Raw genomic sequence first — 13,402 nt, 5'->3', positions numbered from 1 at the left:
GCTCCCTCGACTTGTTTGTACCTTTGGTCTTTGTATATGAAATATGTGTTGTTCAGGCAGTGTCTCGTTAGGTTTACTGTATCCGGTGGTATTGGGTATTTTTTTCCTATAATCTCTAACGATTCTTCTACTGGGACGTTAGTAAAAAGTGACACCACGTCAAAACTCACTAGCAAATGTCCCGGGTCAAGAGTCACGTCCTTTATACGCTCGATGAAGTGGCCTGCGTTCTTGACGTAAGAATCCGCTTCCTCTGCGTACGGTTGTAACTGATTGGCTAAGAACTTTGCGAGCGGCTGTGTGGGTGATCCGATTGAACTAACTATTGGTCGTAGTGGCATCCCAACTTTATGAACTTTTGGTAAACCGTAGAGCTTAGGGCACCTAGATGATTTTTCGCGTGGAATATATATATATATATATATATATATATATATATATATATATATATATATATATATATATATATATATATATATATATATATATATATATATATATACGTAACACGTAATATATACTTTGCTCGTAACATATATATATATATATATATATATATATATATATATATATATATATATATATATATATATATATATGTTACGAGCAAAGCCCGAAATTGGACAATCCTAACATTGTACACAAATTATTGTCCACTTCTAGCATTGTACCCCCAAACTGTACAATGTCCGAAATAATCAAAATAATTGTCGACACGTTCATCGGTTCGAATCGATTATTATTGACAAGCGACACACCAAATCAAAAATTGAAAAATCGAATCGAAGAAAAGCTTCAAGAGATAGATACATCACTATAATATAGGGAAAATGTTTGTAAAACATCTTAGATTTTCAAGAGATATGTATGATAATTTAAAATAATTTAATTCTACGAATCCAAAAGTCAAAAACGCTGGTTAATTATGGATTTATAACCTCAATTGATGTTTGTTTGTCGTTAATAACAAATGGGGAATAATTGTAAAAATCGATATGAATCGATATCTAATATATTATCTTAAACTTTGACGCATGGCTACTTATTGAAATTCGAACATTGTACAGCAATTCTTTTATACAAAGTCCGACGATTATATATATTTCGGAGATTGTACAGTAAAGGGGTGCAATGCTAGAAGTGGACAACATTTTCTGTACAATGCTAGGATTGTCCAATTTCGGACATTGCTCGTAACATATATATATATATATATATATATATATATATATATATATATATATATATATATATATATATATATATACTTATTATGAATAAAAAAGTAGAGTCATAATTCTTCGTACTGTAGCATAAATTATTCCAGACGGCTTTTCAGCAAACAAGGTAAATATCAGTCGTAAATCATAAACGTAGGAAGTAGCACAATGGAGGCTCGTGACAGATGAGCGAAGGTACCGTAAAAGAACTGTAGGTTGGTGTATCATTGAGGTATGCAGGCAGAGCGTCGAACGCGCAAAGAGAAAAGACGTCAGAGGCGGCGTCGGTCAGGCAGGCAGCAAAGAGAAAGTACGTCTAAAGCAGCGTCGGTGAATCAGGTAACAAAAAGGAACAAAAAATAGAGTTGACTACGTGTTTGTAACGATACGTAGAGAAGAGAGAAACTTTACTGTAGGAAGCGATTTATGAAGACAGATGGAAAATAGTGAATTGAAATTACACTTATCACCGTTTGATATACAAACCGCATACAACAGGAACCACAACGAGAATGAATTCGATTTTTGATATTTAGACCAACTAGGGATAAAAAACGGGGGAGTACTAGCTAGAGAGTGCCAAGCGAAAATGTTACTTAATTGGCAAGTACGATGAGGTCTCGTTTCCTATAATTTCCCTACGTTCTCCTGACTGAGAAGGTTATTTCATAAAAGAGCCACATCCCAGCTTTTCTTAGAAAATATGCTGTGTTGTTCAATAATAGGAACGAACTTCTTTGTCAAGAGGAAAAGTTTCTATTTAGCTAACGAAAGATAATAAGAGAAAGGGACACATACTGTGAGACATTTCGTTGTTGCGAGCAGGCGTGACAAGTCGCTCGTTGCTTAAGGGTTATTTCTAATGAATCTAGTATAGTATATGGACATAGGTGGCGTAAAAGTAATTTTCTGAGAGGAATACTTGAGAAAATTTTAAGTTTTTAATATTTGACCTTAGTTGGGCCCCAACATGTAAGCTAAATGGTATGTCTAAGGTTAGTCTAATATAACTCAATTTTGATTTGCAGGTGTATCATTCCCTAAATACTGCAAGGATATGTGCGAGCAACTTAGTATAAGTGGTTGGGTAAAAAACACCAAGAAAGGAACTATTCAAGGAAAACTGCAAGGACAAAAATCTAAAATAGATCACATGTAAGTAAATTTTGATTTTTAATTCAGATTTCCCTTAACATGTAGGTATATATAGCTCTAATAGCCTAATGGAGCCATGGCTTCGTTACTAATTATTGTCCATTAGTAATTAGGGTAGACCATGAATTCCCTTATGTATACAACTTCTTCTTCTTCTTCTTCTTCTTCTTCACAATAGGGATTCAGTTTTGCCTATAAGGATATTATGGCCATACTTTTCGAAATATTTCTATATTTATCTTGCCTTTTGGATTTCAATTGAGTATTTTGTAATTTGAGTATATTTCACGAAGTTGTGATTATTTTGGACAATCGCTAGATACTCAACAGCCTATGGTCCACACTACTGTAGAGCATAAGAAGTACAAAAGTAAATTGCTCTAGTAATGAAAATATAAAACAAGAAATTTCTAAATTGAATTAAAAAAATCCTTTTATATTTTTTTACAGTATTAATAAGAAGTTATTTACAGTAAATCCTTTTAATATAATTCCTGTGCACTGCACACTTTTGTAGCATTTGCAAATTATTTAAAATATATATTGAAATACATTGAAATCCCCTCGTACGTATTAAAAGACGAAGTAATTTTTTTAATTCCTCTTAGCGTCGCCGAGTAAAATGAATTATTTTTAGAGTTGTTTATATTTCCTCGGTATTCTTTGATCATTAAACCGCTCGATATATGAGTTTCAAATAAACATCCATTTAGATCGCTGAGAAGTTTTTGCCGAAAAGATAATTGTTCACTCTCGCTGAGGCGTTGTCAGGGATAACTGCATTTAGCGTTATGTCCAAATTGTTCAAATTTGTATTGTTCTTGTGTTTCTTCCTTTTTATGGAAATCTAGTGTGTAGTGGCAATTAATTGTGCAGTATGTGTAGTTACAAAGAAGGTTAAAAGATTTGTTCAAACGGAACGGTCGTTGAGATGTAGTGATGAGATACTCCGGAAAAATTTTTGGAAAATAGTCGATATTTACTCTCTGTTGATATGTCAGATTAGAAAAGAGTAATCACTATATGGTTTTGTTAAGCCGCTTATAGAGTGTGTCAAATGTGCCGCTGATTTTGTTCCAACCTCACTTTTATTTGTCTCTGGTCGTCTTTCCAGACCAGTTGAAGCAATCCTTTTTGTTCGTACATAGCAGAAATTCCAGTAAAATTCCAGTTTAACCTCTGAAGTGTTAGTGCATTGTTTTATGTGAAACGAAGGTAACTTTTATGTTTGAAACTTTCAAAAAAATAAATAAACATTAAAATAATAATTGCTTTTATAATTTAAATAATATAATAAAAGGTTTTAATAATTAATATTGTAAATCTTAGGGTGTGGCTATGCTGTCATTTTAATTGTTCTCTGTTATAAAATTCAATGTTGACATATGACAGCTAGATTCATATTTTTCTGACATTAGCTTGTTATGTTTTTAGAAAAGGTTAACCTCTTTATGATGTTTAATTAAAGATAATTCTTTACTTGTAATAATTTTTTATTCCACAGTTTATAGCCCAGTAACATTTGTAAGTTTTTGTAGCATCTCCCGAGTTTGTAAAAGGACAATGTCATGTAAGTTTTTTGTAACTATTTATATCATATATATTCTGTAACTGTTGTGTAATATCTGTAACTGTTTGTGTTAAGACAATAATAAATGTTTGATTTATTTCTCTAAATCATTTTTGTCTTTTTATTTTAGAAACGTCTCCTAACCATTTTTGTATTTCTAATAATTATTTCAGTAGTTACAACTAATTGTTGTAATCATTATAATTTGGCACCTCGAAGCGGCGTCCATTTTAAATTGCTAGAGGTCCTTCCTGTTGTTTTCTTTGCCCTTTTGTTCCAAGAGATTCATGTAAGTACCCCTTTGTTTCATTTTTTTAGTTGCCCCAATCCAACCCCTTTGCCATTCAAATTATCCACGACCCAGCTACTCCAAATAAACCCTGAATGCTGTTCGCATAAGTATCGTTTATTTTGCTTGCCCTATCTCCACCCCAGTTTTCCAGTCTCCACACAGAAGACGACTTCTGTCCCAATTTTCAAACTCCTATAATTATACCCTATGTGGTAGGCAAAATATTACGTTACATTTTATACGGAAATGTTTGTTTGTCTAGCTGTTCTACATTTTTTTTGTCAACATTTAATTCTAACTCTTGAAATTAAACGAAAATGTTGCCGGTTTTTTGGAACTATCACCGAAAAAGATTTTTAACGTTCAGAACTTAATCTGCTTCCTTACTACACTTTACACTATCTGAAAAAAAAAGAAACAAATATTATGAGGGCTTCTGTTGTCTCCGGGTGCTCTGTAGAGGGCTTCGAATATACTGTCGAGAGCTCCTCTATTTAAGTCCATTTTTGGGTTATGGACTTGGAAAATATTTATATCTTTGGTGTCTTGCCTTGAAAAAGGCAAGATATTTCTTACACAACAAATTCCTCGTCGAAAATGGTACATTAGGTTGTGGTCTTCCGATGGCTTGTCTTGAGAAAGACAAGATATTTTCTTACATGACAAAGGAATGTCGAAATAGAACACCAAGTTAAAGTTGAAAATAACTCTCAGCCACAGAGTATGGAAAATAGAACAGGAGCAGAGCCCCGAGAGCACTAAGCTCTCGGAGAGCCCGTGAGGGACTGACCTGAAAATCGCCAATATTTATATGCACTGTTCGAGCGATAAATAGGGATTTCCAGGTCAAGAGCCAATGGGAAAATTCGAGGCGGGGCGATGCGCATCGAAATGCGTACTAGTCCACAGACTATCGCATTCGATGACATCTCCCCTCCTCTGGAGACTCTGCGGCTGGGAAAAATATTTATTGAATAAAAAATACATTAAAAATACACAAGAAAATATGCATAAAAATATAAGTAAAAATGTTCAAAATAATTCACACAACACACTTACGGGGGGAGGTCGGTGGTGATGACGGCATCTCAAGCTCCTACAGGTCCATCCTCGGTCGGTGTGCCAACTCCTCCAACGGGTTCGTCTTCTTTTCGGTCGTCCGGATCCCATCTGCCATATCCAACGGGGTTTCGTAGGGTACCAGTGTGCCGAAGCCTACGTGGTCGTCCGACCACTTTCGGTAGGGGGGCGATGACTGGGTCTACTCAGGGGACTTCCATCGGCATCTGGGGCTTCTAACTTCGAAGAAGCCTGGCTCGTCAAAGGTGTCTACACGTCGAAGGAATAAGGTCTGCAGAAGGCCTCGATGTCGGAGTGTTAGAGTATTGCTTTCTAACACTACGTGGTTCTCCCCATTATTCTCTTGACTTCAACCCATGTTGAAATCAATGGTGTGTTGCCTTCTGTGAATTCGAGCTGGGTCGTGGGTTCGGATTTTAACCACGTTGTCGTGCGCCATGTCACCTCGGGGGAACAAATAAGGGTCTAACCACCTTGTGTTGTCTCCGGGTGCTCTGTAGAGAGCTTCGAATATACTGTCGAGAGCTCCTCTACTTAAGTCCATTTTCGGGTTATGGACTTGGAAAATATTTATATCTTCGATGTCTTGCCTTGAAAAAGGCAAGATATTTCTTACACAACAAATTCCTCGTCGAAAATGGTACATTAGGTTGTGGTCTTCCGATGGCTTGTCTTGAGAAAGACAAGATATTTTCTTACATGACAAAGGATTGTCGAAATAAAAACACCAAGTTAAAGTTGAAAATAACTCTCAGCCACAGAGTATGGAAAATAGAACAGGAGCAGAGCCCCGAGAGCACTAAGCTCTTGGAGAGCCCGTGAGGGACTGACCTGAAAATCGCCAATATTTATATGCACTGTTCGAGCGATAAATAAGGATTTCCAGGTCAAGAGCCAATGGGAAAATTCGAGGCGGGGCGATGAGCATCGAAATGCGTACTAGTCCACAGACTATCGCATTGGATGACAATTACACCAGAGTGCGATATTTTTTCTAAATTCGATAAAATAAAAGTAATATCGCTACGTAATTATATGCAAAAATACGTAAGTTTTACTTACCATCAATATAAAAGTATTAATTGCATAACCGAATAATATCGGTCGATGTGAGAAACAAAATACTTACTTTCGAGAGCAAAATCACGCTACCATCTGACACGCAAAAACGAAGAAGAACTGAAGCTAAGATATGCTGGTATTAGACTTATACGTGTTGAGACAACCTTTTGGCGGGGATAACATGCAAAGCGTTTTTGGCCTCAAAAGTGCATTGTCTCACTGTGGAACATGTCTCATTGTGGATTCTATTAGGACCCTAAGTACTCTAATTTTATGTTAATTAACCAAAAAGTATTTTTAATCTAAATTTTGGTAAGTGTTTAAATAGACCCATTACATTTGGGCATTTGTAATGATTTCTTTCATTGCATTGTATATTCTAAAAAAAGGAAATAAAATTTTCCGAAAGCGTAAATCTTAGACAATAGTGTGCTTTATTTTAGTCCCAGTTTGACTTCAAGACCCAACTATTAAGTGAAATTTGTTTTTTCCAAAGTCCATTAAGCAACTACTATATACTATATACTACTATATACTATATACTATACATACTATATATATATATATACATATATATATATATATATATATCTATATATATATACATATATATATATATATATATATATATATATATATATATATATATATATATATATATATATTAAACTTAGAGCTAAGATTAATACTATTATAAAAATTAATATTAAACTCACCAGTCTTCCGGGTTGAACCGCGTCGATATCCATTTTGCCGAGCTTTCGAAATCCTCTCTGATGTCTTCTTTTACTTTCACTTCTAGTTCACTCACTAGTTCACTACTGTGAGTGAACTAGAAGTGACTAGTGAGTGTAGTAGTGTCTGGAGGCTCGGGAGACTGAGACCTCGGAAGCCCCGAAGAAGACATCAGAGAGGGTGTCGAAAGCTCGGCAAAATGGATATCGACGCGGTTCAACCCGGAAGACTGGTGAGTTTAATATTAATTTTTATAATAGTATTAATCTTAGCTCTAAGTTTAATTATACTAACCGCGGAAATCTTTCCGAACATATATATATATATATATATATATATATATATATATATATATATATATATATATATATACATATATATATATATATATATGTATATATATATATATATATATATATATATATATATTATTTTAATATTTTTTATTACTTATTATTATTTTAATTAATTAATTAATTTTTTTTAGTATTTACTAGAAAGACAAAATATAAACAGATCTTGAAAGCGCGTTTACAGGCACCGTGCCAACTTAAAATATTTACTTCTAATCCATTAATAGATTAAAATTTTTGCTGCAGTTGAGATCAGAGATGTACTAGCAGTTAATCTCTTTAAAATAAGTAGTAATTTTTACTTTTTAAGGACTCAAAAAATATTCTGCAATTCTTCCTTTTAATGCTAATTCTATAGTTAATGCCGTTGTTTAACTCTTCATACTTTATTAAAAAATCGCATCAGTAATGTATCAGATATTATTTATATCTATCTATATTTTGGTTTTAAGCGTACTTGCTCTTCTGTTAGGGATCTATGGAGTGAGTAACTTGCCGTTCTGCTCATCCATAGATCTATTTGATACAGCAGCGTATTCTAGTCTAAGTAGCAGATACATTTAAATTTTAACTACTACGTTAGCATTTTTGCTGTCTGGCTAGGTTTTGAACCATTGATCAGATAGATCATTTACAGTGAAGCGAATACGATTCGTCCGCCTAACCCGCTTGGCTATCTGACCGACAGGTATCATTGCGTTGAAATAAATAAAGTACTTTAATGGTCAACTGTCAATAGATACCACAACAATTTTGAGCAACAACAAACACAGTCAACATGACTAGGCTATGTGACATAAATCAAATGCCATCGCCAGTATGATATATTCGTGGAAAACGAAAACAACAAAACACAGTGAAACGTTTTACTGGCGTATTTTTTTATCTAAAAATAATTCTTCTTCTTCATTCATCACTTTCCTTGCGTTTATCACTATGCGGGGTCTGCTTTTCTAATTACACATCTCCACATGATTATATCTTTTTATATAGACTTTTTCTAAACAGACTTTTACCTCATTTTCATATTTGTCCAAACGCTTTTCCATTTTTCTATCATTTTCTTCTAATTTTTGTTCATAGTTTTCCAAACGCTGCTCTATATTCCTGTTATTTAGTTCTATTGCTTGCCTTGTTTCCCGTTGGTTTTCTTCCATTTTTTGTGACAATTCTTGTATTTGTTGTGTCTGTCTTTGCATCATAGCTAATAATTTTTCTAACATCCCTGTTTCTTTTCTTTCCTCCATTATTGTAGCATTTCCTTCATTATCCGATCCTTCATCTATAATTGTTTCTTCTTCTATCTTATCCTCTTTCCTTTCTTGCGTTTTGCTTTGACTCCTTGTGGTCGACATGTTCGTTAGATTATTTATCCCCGCCAAATATGAAGCTTTGAAATTTGTGCAATAATATCCCCGCCAAATATGAAATTCGAGTAATGTTGCAAAGACGAAAACTTTTCCTCTTATCCCAAATGCAATAAATTCAAATAAATGCAATAAAATTTTAAAACTTTTGTCAGTTGTAAAAATCAATCAAATATCATAAATTATATCATGTAAAAATTTGTACCTAGAGAAATTTGAAATGTAATGTCATAAAAGCAAATATTATAAACTTTAACCATCGGCAAATAAATTTTCAATCAATCTGCTTTCTTTTTCTATCCGTTTAAATTTTAACTAGAAATACTTTCTACGCCTTACACGTTGGGGGCCATTTATTACGATTGTTTATTTTGACTTCAATCTTAGTTTATTGGGCCAATAAAAAAGAATTATAACTTATTTGTTATCAAAAGTAAAATAATCCTTATATTACTTGTGTTCGATGGATTCAAAAGATTTTCTAGTTGTCTTTTATCGGGAGAGAAGAAAAGGATAAGAATACAAATATATTATATTACAAAGATTTACGTTTCTTTATTTTATATGAACGAATAAAACAATTATTAAATTCTGTCGTTATCTTATCAATCAGCATACAAGAAAATAAATCAAATTTTTATAATAATAAGATTATAAAGCTACATACATTTATATTACGTGAAAACCAATTTTACTTAAAATTTTCTTTACTTGAAACAAGAAACAACAAAACTTTTGATTAGCCTAACAAAACCTCAGTTATTAAATTTGAATGCTAATCACCATGATGTCAAACCGATCCTTCACAGATATAAAATTCAATTGTACAAACACTTACAGCTTATTTTCTTCTTGAGTTGTATGTTGGAACATACCCAGAAAAGTCCAGTCTCCTCAACGATGTGATCTCTCCTCTTTGGCACCTCGGCTCCTTCTTAACGTCTCTGCAAACCTCCTGCAGACTACACAAAAAACACCTGATTCACTTCTCCATACTCAGCTACTTATTTATGGCACCAGGACCTCCTTTTGTCAACTTGATGCCGTAAGAATACTTTCACATATACTTTATAAAATGCCCACGGTAGATACAAGGACCTCTTTTAATCTACTTGTTATCTCCTTCTGCAAACTATTCACTTCTTTTCGTTACGCCGGTATCCAAACTCACGAACCACACCCTATCTTGAGACAAACGACTGTTTCTTTTCGATGACCAAAATATCACTAACCCCTCCGGTCTCCTGATCGGCTCACAAATTCCCATTTAAAAACGACCATCCAATCAAAAGCTCAAATTGTGTTTACCATGATTTTGGAAAAGCCTAATTTCGGTTTCAGAGAAAAACTAAATAGCTTACTTTAAAATTTGTTTTGTCAATACACAATTTATACATATTTCAAAAGATTAGAATATGGTCATTTAATACTCGACTATACAAACAATGAAAAGATTAACTTACAGGTAAAATGTCTTCTAATTCTAAACAAAGGTTTTTTGATAATTTTGTTTGAAACGGAAAAAGGTCAAACAAATTTCTATTCTTATCTACACTAAATCTTATCTTAAAATTACTATATATATTTTGTTTATAATGATATCTTAAAATTTTATTCCGATGGATATTTTTATTTATTTTTCTTTGGTTGGGAAAGAAGAAACATAACAATATATATATACATATATATATATATATATATATATATATATATATATATATATATATATATATATATATATATATATATCTTTATATCTGTTGTTTTTGTGCCTTGTCTTAGGTGTTTGTTCTTCCAGATTATGTCATTAAGAGATCCCGCTGCTTTACTTGCTTTTAAGGTTTGTTGTCGTACTTCTTCTTCAACATCTCCGTAACTAGTTATATCTATTCCCAGATATCTAAAACTTACTTCCTGCTTTATTATTTTTCCATTAATTTCTATTTTACATCGTAATGGATATTTAGATATTGTCATACATTTGTTTTTTTCTGCTGATATTATCATAATGTACTTCTTAGCTGTTGTATTGAAAATATGTGTTAATCTTTGGAGTTCGTCTTCTGACTCAGCGATTAATGCGACGTCGTCTGCATATAATATTTGGATTTATTTTCTTGTATTATTTCGTCCATTATTATATTAAAGCGAAATGGGCTTAACGAGTCACCCTGTTTGACTCCGCTTTGTACTGGAATACACTGTGTTAGTTTTCCATTTATCTTTGACTGTATTCGATTATGTAAGTAGATGTTTTCGATGGTTTGTATAATATTGATTGGTATGTTTTTTTTTTATACAGTAGGTGTAAAACTTCTTCGACTTGCATCCGATCGAAATCCGTTGTCAGGTCTATAAAACATAGATATGCTGGTTTATTGTACTCGATGGCCTTTTCTGTGATTTGCCTTAGTACAAATACGGCGTCTACGTAGGATCTTCCAGATCTGAATCCTTGTTGTTCATCTGATTATGTTGTTAGTTTATTGATTTTGTTGGTTAGGATTTTTGTTGTAAGTTTAAGTGCGGTGTTCAGTAGATTTATACCTCTATAATTGATGGGGTCTTCTTTATCTCTTTTCTTGAACGTTGGTGTCATTATATTGTTTCTCCATACGTCTGGTATCTTGCAGTGCAATATTAGTTTTTGTATAAGTTTTGTATCTCTGGAGTTATACTTTCTCCTCCGTGTTTTAGAAGCTCTTTGGTTATTCCGTTTGGTAACGGTGACTTTCTTCTCTTTTTTTTTTTGAGTGAATTTATCTCTATCTCTACTTCCCAAAAACTGATTTCTATCTCGTGTCTTAATTCAGGTACGTTATTGTGTTGATTATTATTTTCTTTTCCTTTAAACAGTTCCGTCATGTATCTTTCCCATTCGTTTGCTGGTATATTATTGTATTCCTTCAATTCTGCCATTTCTTTCCGTTGGTTTCTTATGAATCTCCATATTTGTTTTTTGGTACCGTAGAAGTCGCTTTTCATCATTTTTGTAAACTGTTCTGTTTTTTGTTCTTCTTACCAACTGCTTTGTTTCATTTCGTATTCTTCTATAGGTGTCTCGGGATTCTGGAGTATTTGATGTTTTGTATTTCGTGTAGGCCTCTCGTTTCTCTTTACATTTCTCTAATGAAGAATTAAGGGTTCTGCATGAGGTATTTCATCCAGGATGGTTTGCAATTGTTCGTAGAATGCCTCTCGTTCCTCCTTAGGTTTACAGTCCTCGGGGCTATAAATAGACATTTAATTTTTGGTAGTCCATTGTGATGTTCATATGTATTAGTCTTTCGGAGATATAACGGCAGTTATTTATGTTGTCTTTAAATTTTTTATCAACAAGTATACCTACGCCTGCTCGTGCTCGTTCTTCTTTCTTCACTCTACTGTATGCTAGAAAATATTGGTTATAGTCTCTTTGGGCTTTGCCTTTCTTCTTGGTTTTTTTGATTGCACAAATGTCTATGTTTTTATTTATCAGTTCTTCTCTATTCTCTTGGTCTTTATTGTTGAACGAAGTAATGTTCCATGTTGCTAATCTAATTGTGGGTTTATTTTTCCTTTTCTTTGCGTGGTTCTTCATCTTAGGTTCCGTCTGGTTCCGAGGCTTTATATCGGTTCTTTGAGCCTTGTGTTCTTTTACAATGGGTAGGATACTAAACTAGCCCATCAATCCTCCTCCTCAAAGGAAATCGTTAGTTTTAAAATTTAATAAAAGTTTTTTAAGAGCCTTTCATCTCCGGCTGGAGCAGAAGATATCAACAGTTATGCGGCAATAGTGAAAGTTGTTTCTCGAACAGCAAGTCATCACTGGCAGAGCAGACACCAAAACAACAGAGCTTAAGCAAATAAAGAAATAACTACAGTTAAAATACCGACCGTTACAGCCTAGGTACAACCACGATATACAGAACTCACGGTATGCTGTTGCCCATACAGCTGCTATTACGTGACGTCAGACGGGAACGTCTGTTCTAAGATATCAATGTTAAATATAAAAGAAATGTTGTTTTTATAACTGATTTTTAGTAGATGATTTCGAAATGTAATTAAATATTACTGCGGCAAAACGAAACAGTTTGAATTTAATACAATTAAAGTATATATAAATGAACCTTATATTGAGAATTTTTAGTTCCCGAGTGACGTAGACGCGCGGCTTGGTACGAATTTAAGAATAGAAACCAGCATAAGTTCTGTATACCGTGGGTACAACATTCCCTGAAGAACCTGTATATAGTTTCATATTCATGTTATCGGTTATTATTTATGCTGAATTATTTTTTGCAGGGTCATGTGGCTGTCGAGCGCGGGTTCCCCCGGCAGTCAGATCGAAAAGTGTGATCTCACCAACTGGCAAAACCTGGCACGACCAGACTACAAAGGGTTTCAAATTAGATTTTAAGTATTTTAGTATTTAATTCCTCAACTAAATAATTATTTTATATTACATTGACATTGTAATAAGCATGCATTCTAATGTTTGCAAGTTTATGTGTAGTGTTAGAAAAAAATTTTTTAAGTAATAAATAAAATAGAAATCTATGGTTCTGTATTTTTTCTTTTAAACA

General features: G+C 33.4%; 1 protein-coding gene across 1 annotated transcript in view; it reads left to right on the top strand.

The window, feature by feature from the left end:
• The window catches only part of LOC140441474 (acylphosphatase-2), a 23,714-nt gene extending 10,336 nt beyond the window's left edge, over nt 1–13,378 (top strand). Inside the window, exons 2-3 of the mRNA XM_072532209.1 lie at nt 2,249–2,375; nt 13,122–13,378. Coding sequence (XP_072388310.1) covers nt 2,249–2,375; nt 13,122–13,236 — 242 coding nt within the window. The 3' untranslated portion in view covers nt 13,237–13,378. The remainder of the gene's footprint in view (nt 1–2,248; nt 2,376–13,121) is intronic.
• The last annotated feature ends 24 nt before the right edge of the window (nt 13,379–13,402 follow it).

The sequence above is a fragment of the Diabrotica undecimpunctata genome, chromosome 5, assembly GCF_040954645.1.
Source record: "Diabrotica undecimpunctata isolate CICGRU chromosome 5, icDiaUnde3, whole genome shotgun sequence".
Lineage (NCBI taxonomy): Eukaryota > Metazoa > Arthropoda > Insecta > Coleoptera > Chrysomelidae > Diabrotica > Diabrotica undecimpunctata.
The sequence above is the reverse complement of the archived record's forward strand: the minus strand, read 5'-3'. Positions and strand labels throughout refer to the sequence as shown.